Below are 18958 nucleotides of genomic sequence, written 5' to 3'. Positions count from 1 at the left end.
ACATTTTTGTCTCTCTCAGATCATTTTTGAAGATATGAACAAGCAAGTGGTACCCAACACTGGCCTTGCAGAACCCCAATAAATTTGCTGTTACACGCAGAGACAATGCTGTGAATATCACTACTCACTGAGAACAATCTGTCATTCCCCAAGCCGAGCTTTTCTCTTTACAAGCAGTCTACTGGGGTTTGATTTTTTGTGGGGTTTGGCTGCAGGGGGAGAAGGGTGGACAAGAGGAAAGGCAGCTGTTATTGTCCTTTTCAAGGTATCCAACAGAACCGAAAACTCATTAAAAAAAGCAGTGGGCAACAGTTAACTAAGCCATTAATTCTCTGATGGAGAAGCTGAAATATATCAAGAAGTCAGGGCACTGACATACGAAACCAGATACAGCTGAAAACCAGGTAAGAGGACCAACATCTGTAATAAGTTTAACAGCTGGTTTTGAACACGTGACATTCCTAAAAGGTGTGTCAAAAAAAATCTACTTTGGGTATTCTTAACAATTTGGAGACGTCAGTCAAACTAGTACAAATTAAAAAGAGGGAATAAGGTCAGTGCTGCAGTACCTCAAGAACAGCAAAATGTTTCTGCTTTTTGCACTCGTATTACTCAGCACTTGTAACTAAGAACAATCCTTGTGTGCTGCAGCAACCAGAATTGTTTTCCATCTGCTGAAAGGTTATCAGAATGCACACTTTTTCCAGTTGCCAATTTTTTCTGAACACAGCAGGTCCAAAAGCAATTTCATTCTATTAAAAATTCCTTTTAAAGGCTTATGTATCAAGAATAAAAGAGACAATAAGATGAGAGTATTTGTAATTGAAAAAGTAAAGGCACAGGGAATCATTTCAGCATCTAAGGACAACATGAAGTAGCAGCAACTTTAAAACAATAACAAAGACAGAGAACCACAAAAACACCATTACCTTGAATTCTTTTTCAATGTTGGCCAACTTGGCAAGTTCATTGCTGAGTTCTAGAGCAGTGAGCACTGGATCTTCACTGGACAGGGACAGATAAGCTGGACTGGCCAGTCCTTTGTACGCGTTTATTCTTGACCTAGAGTGACTGAAAGAATCATGTTTTTGCTTCTCTGTACAGTCATTACATTTGCAGAAATAATCATGAGGTCTTTCTATCCTTGCTCCTTTCATCAACAGCATGTGCACGACTTCGTATTTTTGGCAGTGGGCAGCTAAAATTATCGGAGTGATGTCTGGAGAAAAGCGGGTACCGTCTTCGTCATAGGAATAAAAATCATCATCCTGGAGCTCCTGCTCACAAGGGCTCAGAGTCAGTCGCTTATTTACTGAAAACCCAGGATGATTCAAAATTGCTTCCACTATCCTAATGTAACCCTTGCTGATTGCGAGCAGCAGGGCATCTCCAATCCGTGCCAAGTTCTCTTTTTTTAACAGAAGTTCTGTCACTTCCAAATGTTCGTTCCCTACAGCAAGCTGCAAGGCGTTTTGGCCCATGTAGTCGACGCAGTTGACATTCAGTGTCTTTGACTCCTCCAGCATTTTGCGCACCACAGGGATGTTCCCGTACTCGGCAGCATCCAGGAATCGCTCCTCCTCGGCCGTCAGGCTCGTGCCCCTGTTGTTGAACATGAAGGCAGGGCCCCTAATGGCCTGTCGCCTTCCCTTCTCCCTCATCATGGTCATACGCCTCAGAGATGGACTCTCTTCGATGTACCTAAGGAGAAAACAAGGAAAAGGTAACATATTTTCACTATGGTGGTAATTTGTAACTTCCAATGCTGTGGCTAAACCAACTTATTTTGTCCCTTGTCCTTTGCCCCTCTACTGACAAGCAGTATCCTGTATTGGGATCACTCTTGCTTGTCGGCAATCTAAAGGCACTCACAGGCCCAGTGCCTCGGGCCATTGCTGTTCTCTTAGCATGGTCAAGATTTATTAACATTTTTTCAATCTTTTTTAAGACACCAGTCCTCTTTAGAAATCCCTGCCAGCTCACTTAGCTCATATATAAAATGAAAACATATCTGCTATTCTACTTTCAGTAGTAATTAATTATTATCCACCACAGGCATTCAAGCTGATGCTATAAGTAAGGCAATACTTAATGCTTACCATGTTGTCGATCACATAAGAGTGAGGTGAAAGCACATTTTCTTCAGGATGTCTTGCCAAGCAACACATGGTGAAGCCTGAACTCACAGCTTCTCGTGTTACTACTAAAAATGTTAAACCTGGAAGCTTCTACTCACAAGTCACTTGGGTCAAATCATAAATTTTTGAAAAACGATAGTACATGCACATTCAGCAGACTTTCTGCAACTAAACTGCTCACATATTCAGACACCAGGAGTCACCCAGTATAGACTGGGATCAGCTCTCACTTCAGTGGACTCCTGCAATGCTGTGGGTTATGTTGGGCCTGTTTCTACATCTACCATTTCAGGAGCTGAGAGGGTCTGTGTATACATTCTTGTACCACAATGAAAAAAATGGGAAAGTCAGAGTTAATGAATGAAAATTTGGATAACAGGCTGCACTAGAAAGAGGAATCCTGGGTGAAGGAAAGTGAGATGATTTAAAGGAGACTGAGAACCAGGGAACCTGTGAACTCTCCACAGAAACCAGTTGCAAAAGCAGAAAGAAGGAGAAAAGAGAAGGGTAACAGGTGAAAAGAATGGGTGAGCAAGCTAATTTGGCAAACACAGAAACTGGAATTATGAACCAGTGAACGTACTGGCTAAGAGAACAGGCAGATTGGATGCTGAGCTGGATCTAGCAAGGTTAGGAAACTAGAGAGGGGTGAGAAGGTTCAGAGCAGCGAGACTGGATAGAAATTGCAAAAAAAACGGAGCTAGGATGAGAGGTGGAGGAACAGACACTGCCTAGCTGGGGAAAACAACAGCAGGAGACAACTGCCTGGCAAAGTCTGAAATAACAGAATGGATGGGATCAGGCTGAAGTGTTCACAGCTGGTGGAAGAACAGAAGCATTTATGCCTGCCAGAGCAGAGGCCAAAGGACTGAAAAGGTACTCGCGGTACCCTAACCTTCCTTCAGCATCATCTGAAAATAAACACAAACCCAATCTCCCTCTCCTTTTCCAGTCCAGCTCAATATTGAGAAAGGCTGCTATCAGTTAATCCAGTAGCTCAAGGGATAGAGATCACTTGAGATGATTTGATGGGCATGGAGACACCAAGTGCTGCTGATAAACAGTATGACTTAATGGAGGGTGTGCTTTGAATACATATAACACACTATATATATATATATATGTATATACTACATAGAGATAAAGAGGTCTTTTAAGTTCCAAATTTGTTTCTTAGGCCCTACGTGCTTCTGTTCCTCATCTTTCGAAAAAGAACAGTTGGCTCCCATCTTACAGGAGCATTGTGAAAACTAATTTTTTTCACTTTGCTGAAAAACTCAGACACAGGAGTAAAAGGCTAGACAGAAAAACTGAAGAGGAAATTAATCCTTCTACCCTCAGTGCGTTAAAAGAGATGTGAGTCCATGTAGTGAATGCCAAGGGCAAACCAAAATATTAAACAGCCCTTTTTAAGCAAACCCTGTGAGTCTGCAAAAAGGACAGAACCAAGGGAAAAATGCCACATGCACTTTTGGGCATGGAAAGGCTCTGCATTAAAGTGGACACAGTAGCACCTGCATGGGCACCTTCAAAAGCTAAATATCCAAACTGGTGCAGGTTCAAATCCACAGACAGAGAAACAGCCTCCTAAGTGCCTGTGGGGGTTGTTTTCTGTGCGTGTGATGTTGCAACAATGAGCTTTGCTATATTACCACCGCACAAAATACAACCGCTGCCATCACCGGATGCAGCACTGTCAGCCCTAAGAGTTTTCACTGGGCATAACTAATTCCATTCAGGTTGTAAGGATATGCCTGCCCTTCCAGCTATCTGCATCAGTTGTAATAAATTCAGCAAAATGTAAAATCTTAATCACTTTATCACAGCAACAAACATCCTGAAACCCAGTTCAAGCTCTGAGCATTTCAGTTAACACAAATGGGCAGCTCAGTTGCACATCAAGTGAAGAGACTGTGATACTCATTAGCAAGGGCAGGTCTCTCCTGGGATGAAGCATTTCATCTTTTTACCTTTTTATCTGTGGCTGGCATTTCTGGAATACCTGAAATAGCCTGAGTGGCACTGCAGTATAAGGAATGCTAACTACTATTTACTTTTTGAAAGATGTGGCAAAACTGCTTTGGCAAACATGACATGATCCATTCTTCCTTTTTTCATTTCTGCACCGCTTTCTTTAAACCTATAAAAAAGGCTGCATAACAGAGAGGATTTGTAACTCTGTTAAACACAGAATTGATTTAATGTCTTAAACCTCAGGCATATTTCCCACTTAGGAGTACTCAGAAGTAAAGATTTGAGCCAAGAGTGCACATTGTGAACAGCCACAGTGAGCTGCTATCTTATTCCCCAACAAAATCGGAAGTAAAACCAGATACACGGTCTTCTCATAGTTTCTTTTTAAACAAGACCTTACTGCCTTCTATGCTGTTACACTTCCATTCTTCCTCCACATCCAAAACTACACAGGTACAGAAATGTAGTGTTTACTGTAATGTTAGGAAGAAAAAAACTATAGCTATTAAAAATGTAACAAACACAAAACAAATTGACTCATGCTGACTTCTTGCTTTAAGAAGACTCTAAACTGCCACTTTGAATCTCATTTATCTTTTATGAATTACACAATACATTTGTCCTTATATATTCCATTTAACTTTTCAGCATATTTTGAAAGGTGACATTTATTTTCATTTTATCCATCTTCCATTCAAAACCCACTATCTGGGTGATCACTGAGGTGATTCATCTGACTTCTGTAGAGAGACACATATCCTTTCAAAAGTGTCCTTTCAAGAGTGTCTTCGTAATAAGGAAGATATCCTTAACTGCAAACCTTGTGACAGAAATGATGTATCTGAAGTGACTGCAATACCTTCTCAAAATAAAGATGCACGATGCTTGGTATTTTAATGACTAAAATATTGTCAAGACATCCCCAAATAAATGAAAAGCAAAAAATCTTGTGCAGCACCAGAGGGCCATAAGGCTGTTGTGTTCATCCACATCTCTCCCTTCTTTTCTTCCACTTTTCCCTCAGCAAATTCAAAGACCTTGAAGCCAGCATAGCTCTGGTCAGACTAGTGCATGCAAGAAGAATCAGGTACAGGGTCTCCTATTCCATTTTCTGCTTTCCTTTTCTTACATCTAATATTTGTAGCTATCCCAAAGTATTAATAAAATAGTTAGAATTTTAGTTTTAGGTGTTCGACCATTTTTGGCATATTTTATATGTATTATGTGCTGTCTGAAATAATCAAACCAGCAAAATCTCAAGTTGCATCTCTCAACATCATTGGACTGGCTTAAAAATATTATTAAAATAGAACTAAGTGTGGATTAATTGCTTGTGTTCTATTTCCAAAGCCTCTGAAGCTCAGATACTCAACCCTGTCTCTGTAAGGTGCTGAAAACCTACATTAAAAGACGGAAGGAGAGGTGGAAATCATGAGGCTCCTTTTCCCAACTGTTCCAAATAGTTGAAAGAACACACACAAAAAAATATCTGTAGAATGCATGGCAAAAATCCTCACAAAAGCACCAAGTAGGAAAAATGCCCAATTATTCTGTATTAATTTGTCAGTAGAGATAAAGAAGGATGGAATGGGAGATCAGTCATGTTAACTGAAGCACACCTGTCCCACCACATCTGGACATGTTTCACTTGGCCCTGAGCCGGCTTCAGTTAAGCAGCTGTTTTGAGGAACTGAAAAACTTCACTGGAAAGAAGGAAGAACTTCAGGAACTGCACGCCAACCTTCAGAATCATCTGTTCATCAGCTCTGCTTCGCAGTAGAACTCCCACATCAATGAGGCCAAGGCTCCCAGAGGAGCACATCCACTTTCAACACCTTTACCCAGTGATAAGTATCACAAGCTCTCAGAGCAATGCTATGTGCACCCTGAACAATTAACTGGTTCATTACATACCTGGTAAATAATACATAAAAATCTATCCTACATTATAACATGTTTATGCTTATCTTAGATATTTTCATCTAAAATGTATGACCTTCGTATGGGAAATAAAAAATAAAAAATTCTGCTGAGCAATCAATGCTCATTTATCTCTTGTTTTCTGCACATATCGCATTTACTATAACCTTACATTGCATCATATCCTTGCCGGGTCAGAGATATTCCTACAAGGAATGTACAAGGCAAGACATTTGAGCAGCACAGCAACTGCAAAGGGCTGGAGAAAGCACAGCAATCCCTCTGCTTCTACCATGGGCTGTTTCAATTACGGATTTCTACCCTGTCACTCTACCTCTCCCTTTTCATGTTCAATCTAGAACTGCAGCAGAAAAGAAGCGTGGGACAAAGAGTTGACCCGAGAATTCCTTTTTTCCTTATCCAGCTCATTATCTACAGCAATCCAAAAGATTTATAAACTTGTTTCTAAGTCTACTTTTTAACACTGCACACGACATAAGCAATTTTAAAGAAAAGGAGAAACAGTTTTCATTCTGGGCCTTCCCAGATCCATAGAGCAATTTGTGCTGAAGAACAGGCTGTTACTCTCCCTGAACTATTACATGCAATAAAAGATGGCATCAACAATTTACAAGCAGTTTACCCCCTGCTAAACTACAGTACATTAGTGATCCTGATTCCATTCTAGCCCTGAAAAGGAAATGCAGTCCAGTGGTAATAGACAGATCTGATAAGTACATCATGCCAACAGGGTTTAAAAGCAGCAACATTGGAGTCAGCCGAGCAGGAGATGCAGATTGTGCCTCTTATTCTGCCAAAAGTCACCTCTGAGGTCCCAGTTTTAAAATTAAAGACTGGTAATTGCCTTACAAAAGTAAGTGGTCAGACATGCACATACATTAGAGCAGCATTGTAGCTAATGACTCCTGATATCTCTCAAACTAAATGATTTCAAAGATTTTATTTGTTACTGTCACAGAAAAAGACAGCTCTTGCATGTGAGGAAGCAGCTCCTGGCTCTGAGCAGGGCCACAAGAAATGTTGGAGGGGCAACCCCCCAGCCCCACTGCCTCTCCCAAAGGAAGGCTTTCCCATCCCTCCAAGCTCTGCTACAGCCATGCGTCAGAATGGGCCGCTGGTAAGTTTGTTTCTTCACCACTAAAAGAAGTGTCTCCTGTATGTATGTTTGCTCATGTTCCGAAAAATTCGGGAGTCCCTGCACCAAATCTGAAATGGATTAAATGAGAGCTTCCTTTTCCCTTCTGCGAGCTACTGCCTGGGCTTTCCAGAAGAGGGAGGCTGAAGAGCAGAACATAAATGAGGTCAGCTGCAAGATTTGACTGAGGTCTATACTCTCCCACTGGTCTGAAACAACATAATCCATCATCCAAAACGCCCTCATGTCATCTCACAGAAGTTCTGGCTCCAAACTGGAAAGATTTAGTCCAAAAAAACAGAAAAGAAATTACAATGAGCTATCAGGAGGAGGTGTACACACACTTAGGGGATGAAACAAATTCCTGCCCCATAAACTACGCAAATCTTTTTTGACAATTACTCTTCACTAACTTCTCAAAGAAAAATACCAACCATCTGAATTCCTGTGGGAAAAAAAAGGACTATATATTGATGGCAGGATGGCATCTACACACACATAGAACAAGGCAAATATCTCACCAGGAAAGAAACAAGTTAACAGGTTAACTTGCACCAACAAAGAATTTTAAAGCTCCTTTGAAACTTAGTCCTTTCTTTGTGTTCTGTCACTCCAGCCAGAAAACTACGCTGTGATTTTCAGAGAGACTCAGGAAGTCAGGTATCTGATGCCTGCTACATTTAATTTACAGGTTTTGTCCACCTTTTTCCCACTGGGGCATATAGTACCCTGTGAAACAAGTATTACATCCAGTCTGCAATCTTAGTAGGAATCTGAGGTTAATTACTTTTTTTCCAGCAATATTTGGCACAGGAGGGAGCAAGCTGTACACTGACAGGCACCTTACACAGGCTACTGCTTTCAGAGATTTCAAAACCCAACAGTGTCTGCCTTCTTTTGTGCAAACTACTTCACATCTTCCTGCCTCTTTCGCCTCACACCTCGTGCTGAATATTTAGACTACAAATCCTTCCAGCCAAGGGTTCTCACTCTGTGCCTGCTAAAGCCTGAGCTATGTCAATCTGAGTGCATCAGGAGCAAGCTGATACTCATCTTTACTTCACTAACATGCACAATGATTTTAGGCATTAGCACCAAACACACCATGTTACTCTGGGAGAAAAATCCCACTGCTATGCCAAGGGTGACCACAGGCACATAACAGGAAATATACAGGTCTGGGTGTTTTGCCTCTATGCCCCAATAGTTCAATACAGTCCTACAACATTAATCCATGTCAGCCCTTTTGTCACTCCATTGGGCTCACAGACTCCCAGAAGAAGGGCCACAAGAATTATTCTACCAGGGAGCAATTCCAAGGGACAGAGCTCACTCCAGGCTCAAACACCTATAGCTGTGTAAACTGAACTCCAGTTTGATCCTCCCATGGTACAATATCCATGTCTTAAACACAGGAATATGCCAACCTTTCTAGGACACTTGGGATCCAGGAGCTGAGGACTCACAGCTTCAACTCTGAGCCAGCTTCAACTGTCTAAAAATAACATGTCCAAGTCTCTTTTTATGGCAGATAAAGACAGGCACCTCCAAAAAAGAAGATAAATGACTATGCTTCCTTTCCCACTGCTATTTCCTCTCCCTTTCCATCATCTACATGGGAGTCTAGACAAGCAGCTCAAGCACAGCTAACTTTCTGACAGCTGAAGACACGTGAAAGACTGATTCACTCAAAGTGCAGATTGCTAGGCACAGGGTATTTCTGGAGAATTTCTGCACAGGGATGGTAAACCCCGGTTTTATTTGTGGTTGTCCCATTCTAAGCACTACCCTAATTATTTCTGTATTTTACAGTTGTCTCTGGGGTGATTTTAATTAAGGCTTCTACAAATGCTGAATATCTTATCTTAAAACTCAGTGTTTGCTATCTGGTAATTAAAATATTTAATTAAGAACTAAACGTTGTCCTGAAAACATAAAATAGTCAAGCAATCCTCTGAGGTTAAGTCTACCTAAACTGCAGTGTGTTATAAAAATTAGTGAATAATTCATGGACAACCTACATTTTGCAAGTCAGGGAAAGAAAGTTAACATCCCTACTAGTAAAATTGAATGCATTTATCTTGCAGTAAGTCTAATCATAGTCAGCATCTCTTTATATACCTAAATAGACAGATAGATGTTTATGATTGCATCTTTGAAAATAAACTAAAATTTTGGAAGAGCACATCCAAACAGGATAAGGTGCATCTCCAGAACTACGGCTTTTCTGCACAGGTGTCCTAGATTTCTGTGGGGAATCTGGTTTTATCCCAGCACAGATTAAAAAAATATACAGGGATAAAGGGGATACTTTAGCAATGGGTTCTCTAAACCTTAGCTGAGCCAATAATTGGGCAATTTCTCGGCAGCTACGCTTGTATCCAGGGGGAAAAAAAAGAGAGGGAAAAAAAAAAAAGAAGGGATGGAATCCCCTCCAGCCCGGCATACACCTGTCCCCGCCCGACGCTGAAGAGGCAAAGCCGCGGGGCTGGGGAGGGGGGCCGAGGGCAGGCAGGGCCGGACGATGCGCGCAGAGCACTTTGTGCCAAGTGCCCGCGGCCGGACGGCGCGGAGCGGCCGCTCTGTCTCCTGCCCGCGCCGCGCAGGGCCGCCCGGGACGGCGCCGGCCGCACCCCCGGCCCCAAAACTCGCCGGGAGCCGCATCCCTGCTCCGGGGAAGTTGCCGGACGGCCCCCTCCAAACACCACCCCGGGCCCCACTTACATGGTGCTGGCAAAAGGAGGGGGCGGGTAGTATCCGTAGGGCTCCCGGAGGGTTTTGACAGCCCTCTGCGGCGGCGGAGGGGGCTCCGGCCCCCCATTGACACCTCTCCAGCCGCGGCGCCGGCGCTGCTGCTCCTCTTCCTCTGCCCCCTCCTCCTCCTCCTCCTCCTGCTGCGGGGGGAAGGTCACTCTCCCCTGCTCCTTGCTCTTCCTGATCTTGCTCGACATGGTCAGGGTCCCTTCAGGCGGCCGCGGTGGCGGCGGCTGCTCCCTCTCCCGGCCGGCCTCGTCCGGCAGCGTGGGCGGCGGGGAAGGAGGCAGGAGGAGGAGGTGGAAGACACAAGCCCTGCCCGGCGGGGGACAGAGCACCTGGAGAGGACAAACCCCTCACCACAAAACCACGGCCACCCCGCCGCCCGTCGGGAAGGCGGCGCGATGCGCAGCCCGCCAGCAGGAGCCTGGAAGTGCCGGGGAGGCGAGCAAGAGACAGGGCTCCCGGCGGCGGCTCTGCCCTCCTCCTCCTCCTCCTCTGCCTGTCATCATCCCTTGCTAGGACGGCATCGTCACGGAGGCAGCGGGGCCACGGAGAGCCCACCCGCCTCCCGCAGCGGGCGCTCCGGAGAGGAGGGGACGCTCCCGTCCCACCTCCGCCCCTCACGGCCCGGGGGGGGGGCGTGACGGGGAGGCGGGCGCTCTGCCACAGGAGCGCTACAAATGTCCCTCAGCCGCCCGCGGCCGCCGCTGGGCTGAGGTAAATCCTGTTCCCGCCAAGCCGGGCGTGAGGGGAGCCCTCAGGAGGTTCCCGCCGAGCCGGCACCCAGCCCTGGGGGAGCCCGGGATGGTTGGCCCCGGTAACAACGGGAGGTGGTGGGCTGCCAGCAGCAAGGCAATTCTCGGCAGAATGGCTCAAAAGCGGCCAACAGCCCGGCCAAATCCGCACAAAGCTCGGCAGGTACTCTGAGAAATATCCAGCCCCACACTGGAAACAGCTGAAGTTGAGATTTTCAGGTAAAAAAGAGGCACTTCTGACTGACTTACCGAGCGAGCCAAGGTTCCCCGAAGTGTTCCAGATGTCTCTGCCTTAGGCTTGACTACTTTAATTCTGCGTGGTGCCAAGCTGAAAAACAGTGGGAGGATGCTGAGACGCCCATGGCATGTAATCAGGACTAATTATGCTCTACAGATCCCAGTCACAAAGATTCCTGCGGTACAGAGAGGTATTACCTCTTCCAGTATTATGAAGTGTTTTTTTTTTTTTGTGCATTATTTCACAGGGAATATTATTCTATGATAGAAGTGCAACACCTTTAAAATCAAGGCAGAGCCTGTGTGCTTTTGTATGCAGAACATACAGAACAGTAGGTACATATAGAGTACATGCATCAGTTTATATATATAAAAGATATTACTTTGTCTACATGCTGCTGAGATGCCGTTTTTCTCTCGCTTTAAACATTTTGGAGTAGCATGTGGCTATCAGTATAAATTTGCACAAGCCTGCGTTCCAAATCTGTATTCAGGTGCTGCTGAAATTAAAATTTATGTAAGCTTTCCAATTACTACAGAGAAAGTGGTCTTTCAAGCCACATATCACCACTAAGATGAAATTCTCATTTGTGAGCATCATCAAGTAGTCCCAGTGTAAAACACTTCTTAGCTCACGCTGTTTTCAGTGTCGTCCATGGTTTTGCCATTGTTGTTTTCCGTATGTACAAAGTTTGTCCTCGTGAAGCACAGGAAAAGCCAACCAAGAGTTTCACAGAGATAATTTACTCTGCTACAGCTTGGAAGGAAGAATTAGGCTTTGTTTTTGTCAGTTTAATTAACTTGCATCTTGAACTGTTTAGGGAAGTGGTTTTTTATGTCTTTCATCACATGCAAAAGCCCTTTGAGCTTCAGTGGCATTACGTGCACAATAGAGCAAATTTTGCTCTCTAAGAAACTGATATATTGTGTAGCTACTGTAACTCTGAAGTGCTTGGGGTTATTAATTTAAGACAGTCTAGGTGTCTAACCTAATTATACATCTGTATCAGTATTACAAATTTTAGAGCACAGCCATGCAGCAGCCTGTCTGCATCAACTTTGTTTTCTTGTAGGGGTCCTTTGACTCAAAAAATGGTAGTGCCCATATTGCATTCCTTTTATTAAAAAAGGTCCTCTGTTATTACAGGGGGATACAGGAATGGACTTTCAATTGCCTTGAGTATTTCCCTGGAGAACAAAACATAAAAGTACAGCTGAAAGTCAATGAGAAATGCTCTCGCCTCACAAATGTATGCTCAGAGCAAGGCTTTTGCACATCAAGGTTTGTTGGTTTGGGGTATTTTTTTTCAGAAATAGATAGGAAATGGTTTTAATATTAGTTCTTTGTTTTGGGGAAGTCCCATTCTTGCTTTCTCCATTGCACCTCCCATCACTAATTTGAATTATGTCTTCTGTGGGCTGTGTTTTTCATAATTTGAGTATTGTGTAGTAGAGATTGGTTTGCTGTTCCTATAATGAAAGGTAATGTCCACTATTTTGTTATCCAGGTCACTGATAATACCTTGGAATTCATCCTTGGAAGGATGATTTGGAAGTCATCCTTGCAGAAGCCTTCCTGATATGTCTCTCCCTTTCAAGGGGTAAGATGATAACTCCATGAGTAATCTTAATACTGAAGGACAAGGGTGATGTAAAAAAGGGTTTACCAAATCCTTTTCTCTGTCTCACCATACTGCTACAAAGCCACCAAGCTGTAATACATGGTTCCTAATATGTATTTAGGTTAAGTGTAATATTCCCCTTTGTTTCTTTCCATGAGATCCAACCTAAAACCGACCAGCATGGCAACAAAAGAATCCATTGCAAATCTCAAACGTACTTTGTATAGTTATAGTGTTAGAAAGAATCCATATTTCTAATTGGAATGTGTAGGGTAATAATCTTGGTCACAGTAAAACGGTTTATAGAAAATTTACAGTAGTTTGAAGTGTCAGGCTGCTACCATTGGAACAGGGATGTGAGAATCCTCATATGATTAAACTTCAGCCATCACTGCCTTACCTGACAGAAAGAATTTAATAATCATTGCTGTGCTTTGGTGGTATGGTTGAGGCTCTGAAGTGCCAGATTCAGACAAATAAAATGCATGAAGCTGCACTTTTGAAACAGCAGAACAAGTGAGAAGTCTAAGAGTAGTGAAATTCTACCTACAAAATCCTGGTCAGGGCTGAATGTACCAGAAAACTGATTTCTGTTCGTGGCTCATGTTTTTGAAAACATTTATAATGCCATTAATGCCAATGTTCTAAATGCTTACTCTTAAAAATATTTCATGTTATCACAGTATCAGATAGATGTCAACATAGCCAAGTTGCAGAAAGTGAGGGAGAAAGAATGAGTAGATTGGAAATACCAGGCAGAGCAAGGCAGGCAAGCTTGGGCTGGCTGTTGGTTGAGCCAGGTAAAGACTTTACAGCCAAAGGCTGCCAACCCAGTACGTTTTGTGAATGCTGACTTGAATTTACAGGGTTTGGAAGTGATGTCATTTTAATCTAGAAAAATGCTTCCTGGAAGTTGCTTAGACAGGAGTGAAATAATGAAAGGAATACTACTCTGAGGACAGAGCAGGAGCAGAAAAGCCCCAAAGATTTACAGCAAACAGGGAAATACAACAGGTATGGTATTATATTGCTAAAGGTGCTACATTATTCATAATTTTCTTTTAGAACATGGATTTAATGCCGTAACTATTTCATGCTTGATTTGGAATAACAATCAAAATACAGTCCCTAATTCTTTTCACCAGACTGACTTGATCAAGACAGGGTGGAAATTGGAGTGGGATAGGGCTTTGTTTATATGGATCAATTACCCTCTGGCAGAATTTTTGTGTCCTCCTCAAAATTATGAGAAATACACAATTCAGATATCAAAATTCCCCTTGGCAGTGTTCTTCAACTGGAAGGGAGTGATCAAGAAATGTCTTTTCTAAATTGTAACGAAGTGTCTCTTAAGAGCCCACAGCAATACATTTCCTTGAAATATTGTCAGAAACACAAGTTTTGTATTTCTCTCTCCCATTCTTTTTCAGCTTCTTTAAGCTGAATGAATGAAGTAAAAGTCTGAAATCTGAAAACAGATAGCACAGCTAGCATTTATTATAATAAAATATCAGGAAATATATTCAGGTTCTTAGACTAAACCACCACAGCAGTAAGACCTTGCAGATCTATGCAGCACCTAAATGAGTAGATATGCACCTAAGTAAGAATGGGAAAAGTGATGGGGAAAAAGATCATTTAGGGAATTATGCCCTGGGGTTATCCCTTACCAGAACTTCTCTGACAGGTGCATTAGCACTGTTAGTCTGAAAATAAATCTAACCTGTTTGTTGAAAATTGGATTGTAGCCACTAAGACCTCCTTGTTGAAACCAAGCGGTGTAGATTGAAAAAACTTCTAGTAACAATTTCTCTTGTGGAACAACTTTGTATGTTACATGCCGAATTATTATTTTCTGGCTTTATTAAAAGAAAAAGGAAGAGTACCTTCCCTCAAGAGACAAAACTGGTTTTTATTTGCTTGAAGTGATGGGTGAAGAGAAGCAAAAAGACACTCATGGTGATGCTAGAAATAGAATCCAGGTCGTGCAGTACATTGAACCCTTCTCTAACGTGTGTGTACTACTTTCACAAAAATTGGGAAGTTGGTGGGAATAGCAACAGTGTAATGAAAGCAAAATTGGCCTTCTTTGCCTCATACTGGGAATTTGCCTACTTGCCAAGAACCCAGTGTTTTCAAGGACATTTAGCTCCTACATCAAGGACTTCTATGAAAGTCTAAACAGGTTAAATCAGCATGAAGAAAAAAGGAGTGATGTGATGTCACTGATCTGTAAGCAGATCTCAGCCTCAGAACTAATATTATGGTTTAAGGCTTTTTACATGAGATGAAAAGACACATTCCTGAGATTTGAGCCTGTAATTTCAGGCACCCTGTGCAGCCATTCAGGCCCATGTGAAGTGAGTGGGTATAAAATGCTGTCAAATCACCTACTGCAAACCAGTCCCTCAGAGCTGTGCGTTGCATATTGGTCTACTTTATAATAATAGAAGGCTGCTGAAGTGCCAATGGTACCATTAGATAGACACTGGCTACATTTTCAAAGAGAAAATGGACAAACACTCTTTCTTTTTGGCATTAAGTGGCAACTATATGTACATTTACGTATTTGCACCTAATAGTTCCTTTTTTCCTAAGGCAAACCAGGTAAGTCTTAGACAAATCCAATCCACTTTTGAACAAATCCACAGGATCCTGAGGCCGTGCCAATTAAGTTTTATTCCTCTCTTTTCAGTCCTACTAGTAGAAATTAGAGATTAGCAGATATGCCCCTAGGAAAGGGAATACAGAATCAATTCCCTTATCTCTGCATTGCCCTGGGGACTGTATGTATCTTACAACCTCTAAAAAGTTTATGTTCCTAAGATTTGCCTATCATTTATATATAAGGGCTGGATTTTTTCCCTTAGATTGGTTTCCCTGTCCCTGTGTCAGCCAATACTCCTAGAAAATGTAAACATGAACCTTAGCCTACAGCTGAGTGCTGGGAACCATGTGATAAGTAAATTTATCATCACAAGCCAACATCTTTAACAAATAATTTTTCTTTTTGACAGTGATTCAAATATGGGTGTGTGAGTGCAATGTGCCTGTCTGTCCCCTTGCTGGTTGATAGCAAAAGTTATTGCATGGATATTTCCAGTGTTTCAACTAATGAGGCTGCAGGTTGCAATGGATGTATGGAGTGCAGAGTAGCTCTTATTTTAGAAAGTTATCAATGATTTCCATCCTGTGCAAGTAATTAAGTCTGAGTATTTTTGGACACAGTTTGATCTTTCTCTAATTGGGGGATTTGAGTCACTGTGGGGATCAGAACAGGGGAAGCAGGACATAACAAAAATAATAGCAAGAGGCAAAAAGGTCAAGCAATGAATTAAAACAGTTCACGGTGAGTTTTAAATCTAGAAACAAGGGGCTTTTTCATGCTGTTTTGTGAATTGTAATATATTTTAATTTGTAGACACATTCTCACTTGTGACACCTTAGCAGAAAGAACTTTAAACAGCAGCTCACTGGTATGAAAGACAAATCTGAGTGACAGGCATGGCTCCCTGAGGAGGAAAAATCCTTCATCCTGGTTTGTACTATTCCAAGCTCCCTTGTCCAGGGTGCCTGGGAATTTTGACTGAAAGATTGCCTGATTCTGTCATAGTTCAGAGCCTACTTTCCTTAAATCTCATCAGAACCCTTGGATAAATACCATCTGGTCCTAACCACCTGCCATACCTCAGAGCATTAAACTTGTCTGGTTGGAAGAGGAGTAAATACCCCAGTGCACAGTATTGATTGAAAATGTAATCTCTCCTTCCACGGGCTGCTGTGGAATAGGTGATAACACTCCACCAGAGGTGCTCACTGTTTGAGTGACAGCAACTCAGGGGGTCATCCCAAAACCCTGCTTTCCATCCTGCATCAGAGGGATGGACAGCTACAAAGGGGGAGGAGATCAAAGGAAGATCCTGCTGAGAACTGTAGCTATGCTACAGTGGGAGCACCTCCTGTGCAGCTCCAGAGTAATTTGGGGCCAAGTGAAAAAATGCCTCATTATCTGGTACAGCAAAAATCATGTTTCCAGCTCTACCAAATAATTCTTACCCTTGAGATGCTGTTCAGTGCAGAGTGAAGGGCTGAGCACTTTGAATATCATCATTCCCAGGGGAGCGGGAGATGATACTGGCAACTGGTGGGTTAGTCTTAAGCCTCCTGGTAATAAACTTCTTATGAAGAGGCCACATCTCAACTCTGAACCAAGATGCAGAGACATTCATTAGGAATTAATCAGAATTGATATCAGAGGCACAGTGAAGCCTGAAGTCTGATTAAAGCAGCCACAGGTGCCAACACCCCACTTTTCCCTAGCATAGAACATGTTTAACTCATGCCAAGTTGAGGTGTTCTTTAAGGTTGGGGATCCCATATCCTGTGTCATGAAAAAAAACCCAAATTTATATATACTTCTGTTGCAGTTTTTCTGCCCTGTATATAAGAAAAACCACTTTTTAGAAAAAGGAGTGAGGAAATGCCAAAGTTTCTAGCAATTGAGAGGTGCTCAATAATAAAAAGAAAGCAGAAAACCCCGAACAAACAGGATACTTGGAAAGAGACTATTCCTGTTACACTTACTGGTAACAATCTTCAAAGCAACTGACAGAGAAGATGAGAAAGTGTGGGAAAAGGGAGATATGACATTATTATAAATTATTCCCTGCAGGCAATTTAGAATATACTGAAGATACAATATTTTTTGCCATGAAAATTAGAATAACTCTTCTGCTGTCAATAACAGGTAGATGTCCAATTGAATTAATATGTGTTTTGGGAAGGAAGAGTTTTGTAGAGGTGAAAATAAGGAAAAAGAACCTCAGCACTCCTGTCTTTCACTGGTACCCCAGCATGTGACCTGGTGTTGACACAGAGGTATGGACATCACATTTCCCGCTTCACTTTCCAAATTAAGGAAAGCAAAAAAGCTTCAAGGATCTTGTTCCCATTTTTTTGGCTAATTCAGGTCAATTCCATCAATCACATTGCAATCACTTTTAGTGAAGTTTGAGATTCATATTTGGCTTTTAATAGAAACAGTAACCCATGAAAAGCTGGGAGAAATTTTCCTAGGGTTTCAGAACAGAGCCAAGTCCAGCTCTACTGGTACTTCAGACAAATTAAGGAGAAAAGGTAAAACTCAGGAGACCCTCACAGGTTGCTTTAATTTTTAAAACACCCATGTCCTGGTTTTTAGGAGTAAACTGTAACTGCAGCTGCCATTAAAACTCATAAGATGAGACCAGAGATGCTTATTCAGCAAAGAGCTTCAGTAGAAGGCAAAGTATTTTGTGATAACATGACAGACAGACACAAGGAAGTGTCTAAATGCAGAAAGCATTTATATGCCTATAATAGAGGTATTTCCGTCTCCCTTTATATTTTTCATTACATTACCAGAGCTGCTGTGTGGAAGCTGCCTGCAACAATGAGGGCTTTGTCTAGGAATCCCACCCCCTCGGCTTCCAGGTTCAGCTAGCAGGGATTTCTTACCAATAGAGAGCTCAAAGGAAATTCATCTGTATAACCAGAGGTAGAGTAAACCCTGACAAATTGAAATCCTGAGCATCAAAATTAGTCCACAAGGGAAGAGCGATACAAACGGTTTCCTTATCAGATGGAACAGCTGTTGACAGAAATATGTGCCTGGCAAGTCAGAAACTTTGGAAGACTGGGAATCTGCACATTGTGGACTTTGATGTGGGCATAGAATTCATTTGAAGAGATCCAAAGGTTATTCAAGGGCTTGTTAAAATCAGATGAGCAAATATACACTAAGTATACGTTCTGTGTGTAAAACCAATATGTGAAAAGATTTACAGAAGTATTTTAAAAATTTGCATTTGGCCAAAATTGGGTCCTCAAATCAATAAAATCCCTTTTACACATGTAAAAAAATTAACTAATTAATTGGATTAAGAAAAGAAAACTTCAAGAGCTTCACACACTTAAACTTTCAAATATTTGCATTTGCATTGTAAAAAGGGAAGGGTGAAAATTATTGTGAACACAAGCAAAGTTCTAAAAAGGCCAAGAGTGATACACTGACTTGTCCCAAAACAAGTGAGATTGTGAGATACATAGGAAATGACTGAAAATATTTTGGGGAGGAGGCAAGAGTTTGTTTCAGCCGTCTTCAGAGATGACATTACCACAGAAAGGAGGCAAGGAAGGTGGTGTGAGTGTATCAGCATTTCTGCCCTTTTCTCCCTGTGGCGTGCCCACAATTAAGACAACACAGCTCATTAGATCCTGAAAGGACTGCTAGCCACTGTCCCAGACAGTGTCTCCCTGTAGCCCTATTAGATTAGATATGCTGAGCCAATTAAATAACCAGCATCCAGTTTTGTGGAAACCACAAATAAAATCCAGATACAAGGCACAAGGATGCCCTTG

General features: G+C 42.2%; 1 protein-coding gene across 2 annotated transcripts in view; it reads right to left on the bottom strand.

The window, feature by feature from the left end:
• The window catches only part of TRPC3 (transient receptor potential cation channel subfamily C member 3), a 35035-nt gene extending 24005 nt beyond the window's left edge, over positions 1-11030 (bottom strand). Inside the window, exons 1-2 of one of the 2 annotated variants that reach the window (XM_042048543.1) lie at positions 10950-11030; positions 930-1701 (exon numbers count right to left, since the gene is read on the bottom strand). In XM_042048543.1, coding sequence (XP_041904477.1) covers positions 930-1670 — 741 coding nt within the window. In that variant the 5' untranslated portion in view covers positions 1671-1701; positions 10950-11030. Of the gene's footprint in view, positions 1-929; positions 1702-9912; positions 10540-10949 lie in introns of those variants that run through there. The other variant, XM_042048541.1, reaches the window with a different exon arrangement.
• Between the last annotated feature and the right edge of the window lie 7928 nt (positions 11031-18958).

Source organism: Corvus kubaryi, unplaced genomic scaffold (genome assembly GCF_017639235.1).
Source record: "Corvus kubaryi isolate FWS band 111438036 unplaced genomic scaffold, C.kubaryi_AGA036_p1.0 67, whole genome shotgun sequence".
Taxonomy (NCBI): Eukaryota; Metazoa; Chordata; class Aves; order Passeriformes; family Corvidae; genus Corvus; species Corvus kubaryi.
Note: the sequence above shows the minus strand (reverse complement) of the source record. Positions and strands in the feature narration are given on the sequence as shown.